Here is a 15,440-nt window from a genome sequence, read left to right on the forward strand (position 1 = left end):
GGCTTCCAAGGGCATCGGGTACGGGAGGGAAGGCACGGGGTGAGGCCTGCAGATGCCGCTGGGCCGTCTCTCGGCCGGTGAGAGTCGGTCTCGGTAAAGGAGAATTTATTTCCTGTTTTTAGGCAGAAGGGGGAACTTTTCCTGCTCCTTCAGAGCCTTCAGCTTCAAATAATTTTTATGTCAAAGACGCACGTACTTCGGGGCGATGTGTTCTGGTTTCCTTCAGCCTTTCCTGTTGAAGGTGGGCTGGGGAAGGAGATGCCGCAGCCCCGAGGCCTGTTCTCAGCGGAATCTGCTTATTCCCCCTCCCCGCAGCCCAGGTCCCCCCACCCCCGCCCCCCGGACGGAGGCTCTGGGTTAGAGCCCTTAAGCCTCACACGTACCACTGTGTATTGTGCTTAAAACAACACAACTTATTCTCGTGCAATTCTGGGGCCAGAAGTCCAAACTCAGGCTCGCCGGGCTGCAGTCAAGGTGTTTAGGGGGCACCCGCTGTGTGTCTGCACGGTATGGGGTTGGCGTGACCACGTCTCACCGCCCGCTCTACACCACGGTCACTTCTCCCTGGACCCTAACCGCCTTTCTGGCCTCCTGGCTCCCATCCTGCTGCGCTACAACCCCTCTCAGTGACCCTTCTGACGTGGGCTCCCCTGGGGCCCTGGCGCCGCAGGTAAGACCTCCTGCCGCCCACTGCATGCCAGGCCCGCCCCTGCTCTGCCCAGGGGCTCCTTCCCAGACGGCCGAGCGGCCCCACCACACGCCCTCTGGGTGGGCGGGACGTCTCCTCTGATGACAGTGACCCGAGCCCTCCTCTCCGAGTTGCACTTTCCCTCCTGCCGCAGCAGGTGTGGCCGTCTCGGGCCCCCCGACCTCCTGCATTTTCCTCGGTGATTGTATTTATTGGCCACTGTCTCGTCTCCGAAGGGTGCCCACTGCACCAGGACCTCTGTCCATCGGCCCTTCCTGAGTGCGGGGCACGGTGTCTAGCAGGTGGGGTGGGTGCCCAGTGCAGCCCGCGGAGGGGCCGCTGTGAGCGAACGGTACCGCTTTCCACGCCTGAAACCTGTACACAGGTGGTGTTATACTCACCTCGACGCCACGAACCGCGGTTTTGCTCCACGCTGGGTTTGAGTTTTTCCTGCTGGTGCGGGAAGCCTCACCACGTAGTGAACCACTGGATACGTAAATCTCTCCCTCGTCCTGGTGTTCGTTGTTTTGCCGTTACACACAGAGCTGTGTAGCATATTTTGTGTGCGAACCTCACACGTCAGGGTTTTTCTGCCTCAATGGAACCCCTTCAGAATGACTGGGGCTCCTAACAATTACTTCACTGCCAGACATTCTGATTGGACCCGTCTGGGTTGGCTCAGGACTGCAGTAACTTTTATTTATTTATTATTTTTCTTTTAGGTACGTGGGCCTCTCACTGCCGCGGCCTCTCCCGTTGCGGAGCACAGGCTCCAGACGCGCAGGCTCAGCGGCCATGGCTCACGGGCCCAGCCTTTCCGCGGCATGTGGGGTCTTCCGGACCGGGGCAAGGGCAGCCTGGGCCTGGAACCACAGGTCTTGGGCTTGTCTTTAAGCAGGGAATTGCTGGCTTGTAGGGACCCATCTTTGACTTTCCTAAACACTGCTGTCAAAGTGGTCACAGCGGCCGTAACCCCACCAGCAGCGCACGCGGCTTCCTTCCCCCAGATTCTCAATACTATTACCGTCCCAGCTTTAAAGGTTTGCCTGTGCCAAGTCCGGGGCGGGGCGGGGGTGGTGGTGGTGGGTGGGAACTGGCTCTCAGTCCCCGGCCGCATCGCCTTCCCTTCGCTGGTGCTTTGCGCTCCGGGAAAACCGGGAGGGGGCAGGGGGCGGGGCGAGGGGCGGGGCGCAGGTAGGAGGCGAGCGGACAGACGCTGACCGGAGGGGCGGTGCTCGGGCATCTGGTCCTCGCGGCCACCGCGCCCCACGGTCGCTGTCGCAGCGGGAGAACAAGCAGCCCCTCCCCTCCGGAGCAGCCCCCGGGATGCAGCCGCTCCCGCCGCCGGTGCCCGGGCCCCTGGCCCTGCTGGACACGACAGGTGAGCGCACAGGTGAGCCAGGCTCCGGTCTTCCGGCGCCCGAGCTCCGCCGGGGCCCCTGGGCGCGGGCACAGGCCCTCTCCCTCCGCTTTTTCCTGAGTGTCCAGACTTTGCGCCTGTCTCTCCCCGTCTCGTTCTCCGCTGTCCTTTACTACGAACAATAGACGACGATCCGTATAAACCTTACAACGCACTCCTTTGCCATCTCTTCCACCCCATTTCAGGCTCCAAAAATTTCTAAGAAAAGGTCATTTCGTGGGGCCAGGTGGCTTTTTCCTGCTTGAAAGTGACCAAGGCCCTTAGGGCATTCTTGGCGCGGCTGTCCGCCTCATCCGCGCCCTCCCCAGGCTTCTCCCCCGTAAATTCACGGAATCTCGAATTCGCGGATTTCCCACTAAGCCCGATGCAGCCCAAGCCAGGCGGCGGGACACAGGAAGCCGGAGCCTTTGTCTCCCTACCGGGAAGTGGCCGGGAGGGGAGTAACGGGGGTGTTTTCCTGACGGGGAGGCTGGGAAGCCTTCAAGAAAAGAGAAGGTAGTTCCACCGAGAGCGGGGCTCTGACGGACGGGCGGAGCGGTGGTGATGCCTCGGGGTCCGGCTGCCGCTTCACAGGGGTCCAGTGGAGAGCGCAGGGGTGTACCTCCCAGCCCTGTGTGCAGTGGCTTTGCAAAGTCTCTTTTAAAAGACCAGATTAGTGACGTTGCTTGATTTTTAAATGATAATCAAGGCTTCTGGCTTCTTCCTAAAAGAAATAATTCTATACCCACCGCTCTCTAAAGCCAAATGCTCTGTGACAGACTGACCTACACGTGTTCCATCCTCCTGGAAAACAATTACTTATTATAATGACAACTAGTTGTTATGACTAGTTATTAACTACTTACAATTATTACCATCATTATATTAGAATGACTTGATTTCAAAAATAGCATTTTTGACTTAGAATTTTCTTCTGAGGAGGAACTTTGAATTTAAAAAATACTGAGAGTTGGTTTTTTATTTAAAAATACTAAACAGGAGTGTAGCTGGGATGGGATTATGGGTATTTTCTACCTTACATGTCTGCACTCATGCCCTTGGGGGATGTGTTCTGTGTAAAAGAAAAATAAAAGGGAAACTGTTGGCTGAGGGCACGTCCTTGTGCCTTTGTCTGTTTCCCTGGGACGGTTACTTAGCCCCCATGGCTGCCGTCGAGATGAAATGATTAAATGAGCTCATTCTTCTTTCTGGCAAGGAGGGGGTGACGAGGTGACTGCCCCCACCCTGGTCTTTGTGACACCCTCTTCCCGGCTCCACTAAGTGGAGAAGGTGCGGAGGGGGACAGGCCCTAGGTCTGCTCCATCCTTGCACCTGGTCGTGGAGCCACAGAGGCTGGGAGGAGGCTGGGAGGGGGCTGGGAGGAGGCTGGGAGGGGAGGCTGGGGGGAGGTTGGGAGGGGGCTGGGAGGAGGCTGGGAGGGGAGGCTGGGAGGAGGCTGGGAGGGGAGGTTTGGGGGGAGGCTGGGAGGGGAGGCTGAGGGGAAGCTGGGGGGAGGTTGGGAAGAGGCTGGGAGGAGGCTGGGAGGGGAGGCTCGGAGGAGGCTGGGAGGGGAGGCTGGGAGGAGGCTAGGGGAAGGCTGGGGGGAGGTTGGGAAGAGGCTGGGAGGAGGCTGGGAGGGGAGGCTGGGAGGGGAGGCTGGGGGGAAGCTGGGAGGGGAGGCTGGGAGGAGGCTGGGGGAGGCTAGGAGGGGAGGCTGGGAGGGGAGGCGGCAGGTGCAGGGAGCTGGCGGGGCTCCTGGGGAGCGACATTCTGCACAGGCTGGAGTCAGGAGAACAGTGAGCAGGCAGGTGAGATGCAGGTTTGGCCTCAGCCCCACAGCCCCAGACGCCCCCCCTCCACTCCCAGGTGGAGAGCAGCGGGTAGGAGTAAGTGCTGATTCACCTTGACGTTAGCACCACCCACGACCACATGCCCATTATGCGCATAGACACGCATCTGGAATTTCACGGATGTTCTCTCACTGCATCCTTATCACAGTGAAGAGGCAGGCAGTCAGGGGGTTGTCATACCCCCCCCACCCCACGGCTTTGCAGATCAGGAAACCGAACTTCCCTCATTCATTCAGCATGAGAAGATACAGGCTCGGGGACTGGCATCAAGCAAGATCCCAGGGCCCCTGCTCTCAGGGTCCTCCCTCTGCAGGGCTCGGAGAGGGCGGGGGGCCGTGTGCAATCACTCAGCAGGCCTGGCAGCCCCACAACAGCTTGGGCAGCGTTCGTGTAAGTTGCCACCAGTGCTATAAGCCTAACAGTAGAGATTTTAACTAGGAGTCAGGGCACTGCCTTAAGGATGCTTCAGTTGTAACAACACACACAGTAGGACTCCTGCTAATGGGACAGGAAGGTCGAGGGAACAATTCAGGGAATTCGGTTTTTTTCCTTCAGTGTGGACCCCCTTTCCTCCGAAACTTGACCTAAAAATGCATATGTCTTATGGCGATTAGAAAGACACCCTACCTCCTTTTCTCGAGGTTATTTCTCGTTGTCTTATTTTTTATGCAAACCCCTCTATTTATAAAGACTATTGAAGGTTGGGACTCTTCTCTTTGTCATCCCTGTTGTACCTGGAATCAAAATATTGCAGTCTGTGTCATTGGGATGAGGTCGCTCAGAAGCATCCCTTTCCCACCTGCCTGTCTCTCCAGACCTCGCGGTAAACTCGGAACCCGCAGTACGAAGCGTGACAAGGAGGACAGCCTGCATCTTGCGATGTTTGTCATGGAGAAGTTTCAGAGGGAAAGTCATGCAGGGAAAGCCTGGTGAAGTCATACTGCAAATGGCTCCTAGGAAGCTTTACACGGTCCCAAAGGAGATGTTTGACGTGACCTGTCAGAATGTCACTAACGGACTTGACAAGGTCCCAGCAAAACTGTTTGCCTGGTGGGGCCCCTCAGGTCCCTGCTCATCACGCGACCGCCCTAAAGGGACAAGTCAAAGCGGAGGCAAGAACCTTCGGAACCAGAATATCCCCGCGGGGCGTCTTCCAGACGGGCCCACAGGAGCGAAGAGACAAGGCCCAGGGGCCGGAACTGTGGCTTGAAGCAGGTGCTGAGGCCTCAGTTAGTTATTCTGAGAGAAATAGACACGTAACGCATTCAATTAGGGGAAACAGCAAGACGTCCTCTGAGGAGGAGGGCATTTGATAACTTTCTCAAATACTTAGTCCCAGAAAGTTTAGTTTCAAGAGGCTTCTTGCTCTTAAAAGACATTTTGCAGCAGAGATGGGGACGGGACCTCGGGAAGAACAGTTGAGGAGATCTGATGAGGAGGCGGTGCTGCCCTGGGTTCATCCGCAGGGGCTCGGGGGCTGGCGGGGCGGGTAGCGCACGGGAGGGGTGACCGCTAGGGGCGGGTGGGCGAGCGGAGGCTGCAATGCCACCCCCCACGACTGCTGGGCGGCCCTGGCGTGAGTGTCTCATCAACTTCCATGGTAGCAGCTTCACTAACTTCCAAAACATAGAAGAAGGTGGTTTTCAACCTTTGTGTCCATTTTTTCCCAATGTACCTGCCTTTCTAAAGTTAATCACCCAGAGCAGAATGTCGCCCGAGGGGAGCCTTCTTTTTTCCTCTCACGCACTCATTTTCCAAGTGGCTTTGCCATTTCTGTCCCGTTTCCCTACAGACACCCCAGATCGGCTGTAACCACTGATCTTTCTGACCCTGGGGCAAACCAACCTGTACTTATATCCTTGGTTTCAGGCTCTAGATACATGCGAGGAAAAATAAGTGACTGCTGTCTGCATGCACACGACTCTGCAAGTAAGATGCCGTGAATAATAGTGAACAGAGAAAAGCCCACCAAGGGGACCCCAGGGCCGCTGGGTCCCAAAGGTGTAAATCGTCTCCCAGCACTTGTGGCTGTGCTTCTGTAGACTCTCCTACAGATGGTTCACCCTCAACAGTTCTTATATATTTGCAGTAAAAAGTACGAGAAAACGGTAATGAAAGAGCAGGTGAAGGGAGGTGAGGGCCTCGCAGGAAATGAAGCGACCTTCCTGAGACCTTCGCCCTCACCAGGCCAGCGGGTAGAAGCGGCGTTCCCGGGCTGGCCAAGTGATCCTGAGTGAGCACGTTGACCCAGAGTTGTGTGGAATCTATTTCTGAGTGCGTGACAATCCCTTTCTTGGGTGGCGTGACCTTGACCTGCCGTTAAACTTTGCTGACGAGACTGCGGACGGGCGTGCAAATCTTCAAAGGCACAGTCTGGGCCGGGGGCCTGGGGTCATCTGAGACAGTGGTTGAGGTCAGATGAGCAGCCGCTTCCCCACCAAACACACACACACACACACACACACACACACACACACACACACACACACGTCAATTTTAAAACTTTGGTGTGGGAAGAAGCACCACGTTTTTCTTTCATCCTGTTTTGTTTTGGAGTCACAGGGATGAAGATGGTTAACCTTCCAACAAACGAAACACACCAGCATGGCTGTGTTCAGTGTGGAGTCTCGTCCTGCCCTCTGCCTGGCCTGTGTCTCTGCCTCCGTTGTGCGGTTGCTGTTGACTACGTAGGAACAGGCGTATCTGAGATCGAATTGCTGTAATAATGATTACAATTACGGTTATTGTAAGTGAGGCTTCCCTGCCTTCCCTGAGACACACGAGAGGAAAAACGGTTCACACGAAATCCAGGAGTCAAGGCCTGAGGGAGGAAGGTGCCAGTGATGGAAGGTTTCCTTTCTTGGGTTCTGTGACAGTTAAAATTAGCTTTGGCTACAGATACCAGGACATCCACAATAGTGGTTTATGGTCCAGAGATTTAATTCTGTTACCTAATCAAAGTTTGGAGGTGGACAACCCAGGGCTGTCTTTCTGCTCTGCCTCTCTTTGTGTGTGGCTTCTATTGTCATGGTTCCCTCATGGTGCAAAATGGCTGCAGGGGCTCCACCTTTCTGTTCACGTTCCAGGCCGCGGGAAGGATGAAGGGGAGAAAAGCAAAGGGACTGGCTCCTTTAAGAGATTTCCTGTAGGTCCCACCCAACATTCCTTGTTGAGGTGGAGATTATTTGCTGAGAATGTAATCACCCAGCTGGAGCAGAGGCTGGAAAATGCCATCTTTCAGCTGGCGTGTTTCCACATCCAATAATTGGGGCCTGTTGACAAGGGGAGAGGGTAATGGACGTGCAGGTGGGCAGCGGCGGGCTCTGCACAATTTTCTTTCCACCCCTTCCCATTTGATCACTCACGTGTTTGGCGCTGAGCCAGGTGTAGGAGTGGAAGAACACAGGATGCCTGCCCTCCAGGGAACGGCTCGGTGTGGACACGGGGGCACACGTGCACCCATGGAGCAGCGTGGACGTGCTGGCCATCCCAGAGGGATGCACGCCCCCTCTCTGTGTGGGACCTGCTCGGCCTGGTCCAGGGCAGTGTGCAGAGGTCCTCTGTGCAGTCTTGGAGTAGGGCAGGGTCCAGGGTCATGGACTTGGCAAGGCCCAGGGGTGCTTGTTGATGCAGGTAAAGTGCTCAGTAAGACCAGGCGCGGAGCACATGCGCCATAAGCGGCCGGCGTGACTGCTGCCGTGTGGGGTGAAGCCGGGACGGAGGCCGCAGGGGACTTGGAACCCGGGGAGGGCCCAGCCGCCCCCTGACGTTTACTGAGAAGCTGCTGTGCGCGGCACTGTCTCAGGTGGCAGGGACGCAGCGGGGAACGAGGCAGGGCCCCGCCCACTCTCATGGGGCTCGTCGTCCGGACGTGTGGGTGGTGACAGTGCCTGGAAACCCCTGGGTGCGGTGGGGGCCACAGGGGAGGGCGGCTGTGCAGGGGTACCGGCGGGGTCTGGGTGCCCTGTAGGAGACGACGGTGAGTCCTCAGGGCGGGCGGAGGGGTGGCGAGGGGTCCCGCTCTGAGCACGGGGATGGGCGGGGAAGAAGCAGGCGGTGGTGGTCCCTGGGGAGCGCGTCCCAGGCTCCTGCCAGCGAGCAGCAGGGCTGCAGCAGAGAGCCACGCTGACCCGGGATGCGCTCGAGGTCCTGGGCCCCCCGCCCCAAGCTCAGCCCCTTACCAGCTGGCTCCTTGTTTGTGTTCCCCCAGAAGGGTTTGCGAGAAGAAAGAAGACTTCCCTGTGGTTTGTGGGGTCTCTGCTGGTGGTGTCCATCTCCATCCTGACCGTCGGCCTCGCTGCCACCACCAGGACGGAGAACGTGACCATGGGCGGCTACTACCCTGGGATCATTGTGAGTGGCGCGGTCCCTGGGGTCTGCCGGTCGGGGGGCCTGGGGGCGGTGGGGACACAGATGTCCGTGTGCTGCAGACACGCTCCACCCCAGCCCCCCGAGGTGGAGGTTTAGGGCAATTATCCTGCATGCTCAGGTGGCCCTGCAGGCTTAGGTGGCCTGCTCACCTGAGTCAAAAGCTCATTTCTAAGGGGTGTCAGCCGTGTGCGTGTCAGAAACACCCTTGGTTCCAGCTTCCTATGATACTCCCTGAGGGGTCAGCCGTCCGCCCACGACGGCCCAGGAGAAGCTCTCAGACGGGCCTCTCCCTGACCACCAGGCGTGGAGGATGGGTCACCATGAGGAAGTTCTGTCTGGGTGGGGGGCACGTGACACTCATTTCCCGGACTCGAGAGTTAAACTGACGTCGGAGTTAAAACATTTGAACACGGGAGATGAGACAGGCCTGTTTCAGCAGCTTCTATCCCGACCACTGGCTTCGACGGCTCCTGAGAAGTCCACCCCAATGGGCACGAACCTACCTGCCGCTTAATGCTTCGGGCTGTGTGAGGGGGGCTGGCTGGCCTCGCTTTCCGATAGGATGTCCTGAGGCGGGTGGGCACTGTTCCCTGTGGGCGTTAGGCTGCCAGGCGTGTAACCCGAGCGCTTTCTCCCTTGTTTTCTTCTGGTGTCAGCTGGGCTTCGGATCCTTCTTAGGAATTATTGGCATCAACCTGGTGGAGAATAGAAAGCAAATGGTAAGAATGTGCATTGTTTCTTTCAAATGTGGTTCGTGGGGCTGTACCCGGGGTGGGGGGGAGTGCTGCCCCTCTAGCTGCGGTGTTCCTGGGAAGGCCCCTGCCCCAATCCAGCACCCCCAGGGTCAGTGCCCAGCTTCCCAGACTGTGGACTGTACACCCCAGGACTCAGGGTTGAGTGGGTGCCGTTCACATCTTAGGCTAAGTGAGCATCGCCCCTGGGATTGTAGGGTACATTCTACAACCTCATGTGGTGTCTTAGCAGCTAAGGTTGGGCCACGGGAAGGGGTGGGCTGGGAATGTTGGCAATTAGTTTAAATCATGGTGTATAAGGTTCAGGCAAAAACACGCGTGTATGAGCGTCTGTCCTTGAGTCAGGGAGCCTGGCATCTCCTCCTACGTCTGGGGTGTGACGACGGCTCTCCCAGACTGAGGAGAGAGAAGGGGTCAGTGGAAAACCAGGAGAACCGTGGTTCAGAGGTCTTTGCAGAGGGCGTGTCTACAACTGTTTGGCTGTGGGACAGATGAGGGCCAACGTTGATCGGTCAGGTTACAAACCTGACTTTTACTGATCATTTCAGTTTGGAGTCTGTCGTGTTGATGCAGTGCTTTGGGGAAGAGCGCTATAAGAATAGTGAATCCCTAGTGAATTCAAAATAGTTAACTTTGCCAAATCATTGTACCAGCCAGTGCTGACTTTTGAGAGGGTTCAGGGAGGATGCGGTTGGACCATACGCTGTTTGTGTCTCATCTCCGAATCATCGTAACAGACTGTGCGGGCGTTTCCGCCTCTACCTGCACCGGCCATCATCCTGAGGTATCACCAGGATCCCAGCGGCTGCCCTGGGCTTTCACGGGTGTGTGAGGGTGTGGAGAAGGTGGAGACTTGCACACAGCTGGCGGGAGTGTGAAGTGACGCAGCCACCGTGAAAAACAGCGTGGCAGCTCCTCACAATGTTTCGCGTAGACTTACCGTAGAGGAAAGCGTGTGCTGTCGTCTGCTGCTCGTCTGGCCCTTCTGTTGGGTGTGAAGTGGGGTCTCCTCGTGGATCTGTGTTTCCTCGATGACTAATGATGTCGAGCCTCTTTACATGTGCTGATTGGCTTTTTGTGTATCTGTTTCTGGTTGTCGCTGAGAAATGTCTATTCTAGTCCTTTGCCCATTTTAAAATCGGGTTACTTGTCTTTTTATTGTTGAGTCGTCAGAGCCCTTTATATATTCTAGACACAGGTCCCTTATCTGATACGTGATTTTCAAGGATTTTAGCCCATCCTGTGGGTTGTCTTTTCACCTTCTTGGTGGTGTCCTTTGAGGCACAAAGGTTTTCCATTTTAATGAAGCCCGATTTATCTAGTTTTTCTTTTGTTGCTCGTGATTTTGGTGCCATTTCTAAGAATCTCCTGCCAACTCCAAGGTCATGAAGATTACCCTTATGTTTTCTAAGAGCTTTATCACTTACATTGAAGTCTTTGGTCCATTTTGAGTTGATTTTGTTTACGGTGTGAGATAGGGGTCCACATTCAAGCTCTGGCATATGGCTCCTCAGTGGTCCTGGCACCATTCGGTGAAGAGACTGTCCTTTTTCCGTTGGATGGTCTTGAGACCCTAATTGATAATCACTTGGCCATAGATGTGTGTGTTTAGTTTTAGACTCTCAAGTCTGTTCTGTGATCTGTGAGCTTCTGATAGAAATTGTGTTGAATCTGTAGATCAGTTGAGGGAGTGTCGCCCCATGAACTTGGGGATGTTTTCCATCTCTTTAGATCTTCTTTCAACAATGTTTTGTCATTTTAAGAGTTGAAGTTTTGCACTTCTTTTGTTAAATTTATTCCTAAGTGTTTTATCCTTTTGGAGGCTATTGTGAATGGAATTGTTTTCTTAACTTCATTTTTGGATTGTTCATTGCAAATGTATAAAAATACAATTGAGGGGCTTCCCTGGTGGCACAGTGGTTGAGAGTCCACCTGCCGATGCAGGGGACACGGGTTCGTGCCCCAGTCCGGGAAGATCCCACATGCCGCGGAGCGACTGGGCCCGTGAGCCATGGCTGCTGAGCCTGTGCGTCCGGAGCCTGTGCTCCGCAACGGGAGAGGCCACAGCAGTGGGAGGCCCGCATACCGCAAAAAAAAAAAAAAAAAAAAAAACCCCAAAAACAATTGATTTTTGCATGTTGCTCTTACATCCTGCAACCCTGTTGGTCTCACTCATTAGTTTTAATAGTTTTTTAGTGGATCCCTGAGGATTGTCTGTCTATGAGGTCATGTCACCTACAAATAGAGATAGTGTAACTTCTTCCTTTCCAAAATAGTTGCTGGACTTCTATTTCTTTGGCTTTGGCAAAAGAAATGTGGGCCTTGGAGTGGGAGGATAAAAATCCAGAACTGACCCTAGCCCCCAGACAGGGTCCAGCCTCCCTGGAAGCCACCCTGAACCCCAGGCGAGACGGGGCCACCAGGTTCCATAGACCAGAGCTTTCTGCCTGAGGTTGCGTGTGTTGCTGTAGAATCTCATTTCAGCCCTTTCAGGAACGCGTCCCCCAGAATCACCTCGTACGATAAACACGTGTTTCACTATCTAACACTTAAGTTAATATTTGTGAGAGCTGAAACCTGTGTCGACCATTAGTCTGTCGCCATCTCGACTGTCGTGAGCCTCAGTTTCTCCACATTCAGGATTGTTGAGCATCTGAGTCAACGCACGCGAGAACACGCAGTGCCACGCTGGTCCGTAACGGGTGTTCGGAGACTAGTAGCCGTTGTTACTTATTGTACTGAAGCACGGAGGTCAGTCAGAACATTCGAGTTGTAGCAAAGGAAACAATAGGAAGCTGAGAAAACGTCAGCTGGAGACAGTGCTTGTTTCAAATGTATCTAGATTTGTAAGAACGCTCTCTTTTCCCTTGCTTTCTCTTCATTTTAATTTTTTGCAATAGAAAAATGTAAAGATATGCAGAAGTGGACAGAATAGTATAGCAAACCCTCTGTATCCATCTCCCAGCTTCATCCATTGTCGACTCGTGACCGACCTTGAGCGGTGTTTTGAAGCAAGTCCCAGACGTGGTATCATTTTGTCTGTAAACATTTTACTCCGCTCAAGCTAAGGGGTGGAATCTAATCATTACAAATGGCTCCTCCACGATCTCTGCCCGTCATGGCATTAGTCTCCAGTGATGTCCAAAGAATGCCCTCAGCGGAGTCAGCTTTTGATATTTTCCCATTGACAAATGAGTTCTTGCTTTCTCCTTGCCCAGACGTCAGAGGCCCTGATTTCACCAACAGCTCTGCAGTCTAGCTTGGTCCCCACGGCCGGGGATGGAGAAGTTAAGGGCTTAAAGCACCTTGTTAACTGCCGCCTCCGCCCACCCCCAGCCATATGTACGTGCATGCGCACACACACAGACACGCACGCACGCACACAAGAGACACACACGGACACACAGAGACACACACAGACACACATATACACACACAGACACACACACAGATACACACACAGACGCATACACTGGAATCTTCCTGGAACATAGTTTAAAACCCCCTGAACTAGAAGGACCGATGGGACGTCACTTAGCAGTAGAAGCGCGTTTCCTACAGAGGATTAGGGTACCGGCCTCCGTCTGCTGGGCTTCTGCTCCTTCAAGTGTTGTGCTAGAGGGTACTGGCTGTGCCCTCCGGCACCCCTGCTCCGGGTCTTGACATCACAGGAGTCTCCTCGGCCCTTCACCTTCCCGTGTAGAAGCCAAGCTGGTCTCTGTCCCCCCAGGACTGAGCTGGGCGGGGCTGAAACAGCAAGGCCTCGAGGGCTGGGCAGGCAGACGTTGGGGTGCTGGGGGATCCGAGGGCCATCGGGGAGGAAGCCTGCGAGGTCCACGGTGACCCACGTGGAGGCTGTGCAGGGGGGGCTGGGCTTTCCCTGTGAGGGCCCACTAGTGACGGGGCAGGAGGGTGGTGGCCAGGTTCACACACTGTCCCACCTCCAACCCCGTGCTCCACCAAAGGGCCTGCACACCCGTCCAGTTCTTTCTTCGACGAATGCTTCCTGGAAGAGCTGCACGGGTCTGAGCTGGGGGCTGGGGCTGGGGGGTGGGGGAGACCCTGACGCATGGGGCTTCGACCTGTACATGCAGCTGGGGGGCCCTTGGGGCCGACAGGGGAGAGGCAGTGAAGGCAGAGAAGGGCCGGAAGGTCTATCCCCAGGCCGGGACAGGAAGGTGGACGCTCCTGGCAGATAAGGCCGAGAACCAAACAAGGCGTGTCAATTCTGGTAATAGTTTCAAAGAACCAACTTGCAGTTACCTCGATTCCCTTTGCTGCTTTCCTGCTCTCTGTTTCTTTTATCTCTGCTTAAGCCTTTCCTAGTGCCTTGCTTCTGCTGGTTCTGGGTTAAGTTTGCTCTTCTCTTCTAGTTCTCTAAGGTGTTACCGCCTTCTCCTCGGTGTGTGTGTTCACAGCTCTCACTTTCCCTCGGTTCTGGTTTAGCTGCATCGCCTCTTGCCTGGACCCTGTGGTCGGGGCTAATTGCTCCCGTCTCCACTTTCTACCGTTTATCTGGCTCCAGGCAGCCTCCTTCGTATCACACCCTTATCTGTTTGGTGTTTGTTTTTGAAAATCACTTTCCCCTGCTGGAATGTAGTAAACTCTGTGGGCCCAGCGGAGATTTGAAGATGACCTTCCCCCACTGAGTAACAGCTGCCCTTCTCCCAGAAGAGACCCTGACAGGACAAGGAGACACAGTCCCAACCCTAATCTAGTGCCTTCCTTAGTTGCTAGAGTCACAGACAGACCCTGTCTGCAACATCTGTCGGGCCCGGCAGCCCTCGTGTTAGAGAGGGGCCTTCGGGGCGTGAGCGGGTCCTTGTGCTATAACGTTGTTAAACCACTAGGCTGCTCGAGGGGCAGCGAGGCCTGAAAAGGACGTGGCGGCTGTGACCGAAACCAGGACACGCAGGCCTCGGCCAAGGGGCAGCTGCTCGTCCTGGCCGGTTTCCTATTTCCAGCCCGAAGCGCTGGAGGAGAGAACTTCCAACGTCTTTCCCAGCGCCGTCAACTGGACCCTGGTGGTTCCCGGGCAGGAGCACGCGTGCGGTCACCCCAGAGCCGAGTTTACCACGTGTGAGGTGGTGCTAGGTCTGGCTTTTACTTTTCCCAGGGCAGTGGGAGGAAGGGCAGCCGAGCAGAGTCCCCTGAAGGTTGAGGAGGACGTTCAAGTCGTGGGGACATGTGCAAACAGAGTCAGAGCACGTTTACACACCCAGCTGTGGGCAGCCCTGCGTGCTAGGAGACGCTTTGCAGGTTGTGTGCTGTCTGTGGAGACCTGGATGAAAGCCGGTGGAGGTGTGACGTGAGCGTCTCTCGGCCGAGACTGTGACCGAGCCACAGTTGGGGCGGAGCCGGCCAGTGGCCAGCGTGGAGCAGGGCGTCCCCTGAGGCGTTGAGTTGGTGCGTGGAAGACTCACCAGGGCAGCGGGTCCGGCGATGGCTTTGCTCACCCGCTGGTGGTGAGAGAAGCAACAGGGCCTCAGGGGCCACTTCTGGGAGCGTCTCAGGCGACTGCAGTGCTTAGTGGACTTCCTGAACCAGCACCCGTGCTGGAGCACACGGGGCTGGGCAGACACCAACTTCTGGCGAGGTCCCGGTGACCAGGCTAGCCGCAGACCCACTGGTCCTAGGAGACCCGTCACTGGGGACAGCTCCACTCCTTAGGGACACTGGCAGTGGCCCCGGGGGAGGTGGGAAGGGGGAACGGTGCCGTCCCAGGGGTGTCAGGCCGCAGGCTGCGTGGCTCTCTGCAGGAGCAGGTATCCCGGACCGAGTGCACGGCTGGACCCAGTGCCAGCCTGGCGTCTGGGACGAAGCAGGTGCTGGGGAACACTTGCTGGCGGAGCAGTTTGTCCCTCCCATTGCTTTTCTGCCAGAGAGTCGTCCTCCCTTCCTGAGGTCACAACTACCTGGGGTCTGGGAGGGGCCGGGGCTGCGTCTGAACTTGACTGTAGCTGTGGCCCCTCTGTAAGGCTGGGGCGGGAGTTCCAGGTCAGAACCGGTGCTTTCCCTCCCTACGCGGCTGGGGTGTCAGGATGAGATGGGTGCCCCGTGCTGAAGGACTTGGGGCTCCAAAGCGATGTTGTTCAGGTCGCGTCTCTGTGTTGGGCCCCTCTGGCCGGAAGCTCTGCCCAGCAGGAACCGCGTCCTTCCTGTCGGGCTACGGCATCCAGGGGCCTCGCGGTCAGTCACAGGAGCTGCCCTGCTCTCCGGCCGATGCTAAGACGAGACGGGGCGGCCTCGCGCTCCAGCCTCTACGAAGCATGAACCGTGCGCTGAGCGTCTCTGTGCGAAGGGCGCGAGCCCGGGGCGGCTGGAAGGTCCGGGGAGGAAGCGGGAGGACGCGGCAGGCAGAGCAGACACAGGCCTTTCAT

At 56.1% G+C, this 15,440-nt stretch overlaps 1 protein-coding gene across 2 annotated transcripts in view; it reads left to right on the forward strand.

Moving 5' to 3' along the window:
* The first annotated feature begins 1,894 nt into the window (after window positions 1-1,894).
* The window catches only part of TMEM255B (transmembrane protein 255B), a 31,216-nt gene continuing 17,670 nt past the window's right edge, over window positions 1,895-15,440 (forward strand). Inside the window, exons 1-3 of one of the 2 annotated variants that reach the window (XM_060129249.1) lie at window positions 1,895-2,069; window positions 8,148-8,290; window positions 8,965-9,027. In XM_060129249.1, the coding sequence (XP_059985232.1) occupies window positions 2,015-2,069; window positions 8,148-8,290; window positions 8,965-9,027 (261 nt within the window). In that variant the 5' untranslated portion in view covers window positions 1,895-2,014. Of the gene's footprint in view, window positions 2,070-5,530; window positions 7,811-8,147; window positions 8,291-8,964; window positions 9,028-15,440 lie in introns of those variants that run through there. The other variant, XM_060129250.1, reaches the window with a different exon arrangement.

This window comes from Lagenorhynchus albirostris, chromosome 18, assembly GCF_949774975.1.
Source record: "Lagenorhynchus albirostris chromosome 18, mLagAlb1.1, whole genome shotgun sequence".
NCBI lineage: Eukaryota > Metazoa > Chordata > Mammalia > Artiodactyla > Delphinidae > Lagenorhynchus > Lagenorhynchus albirostris.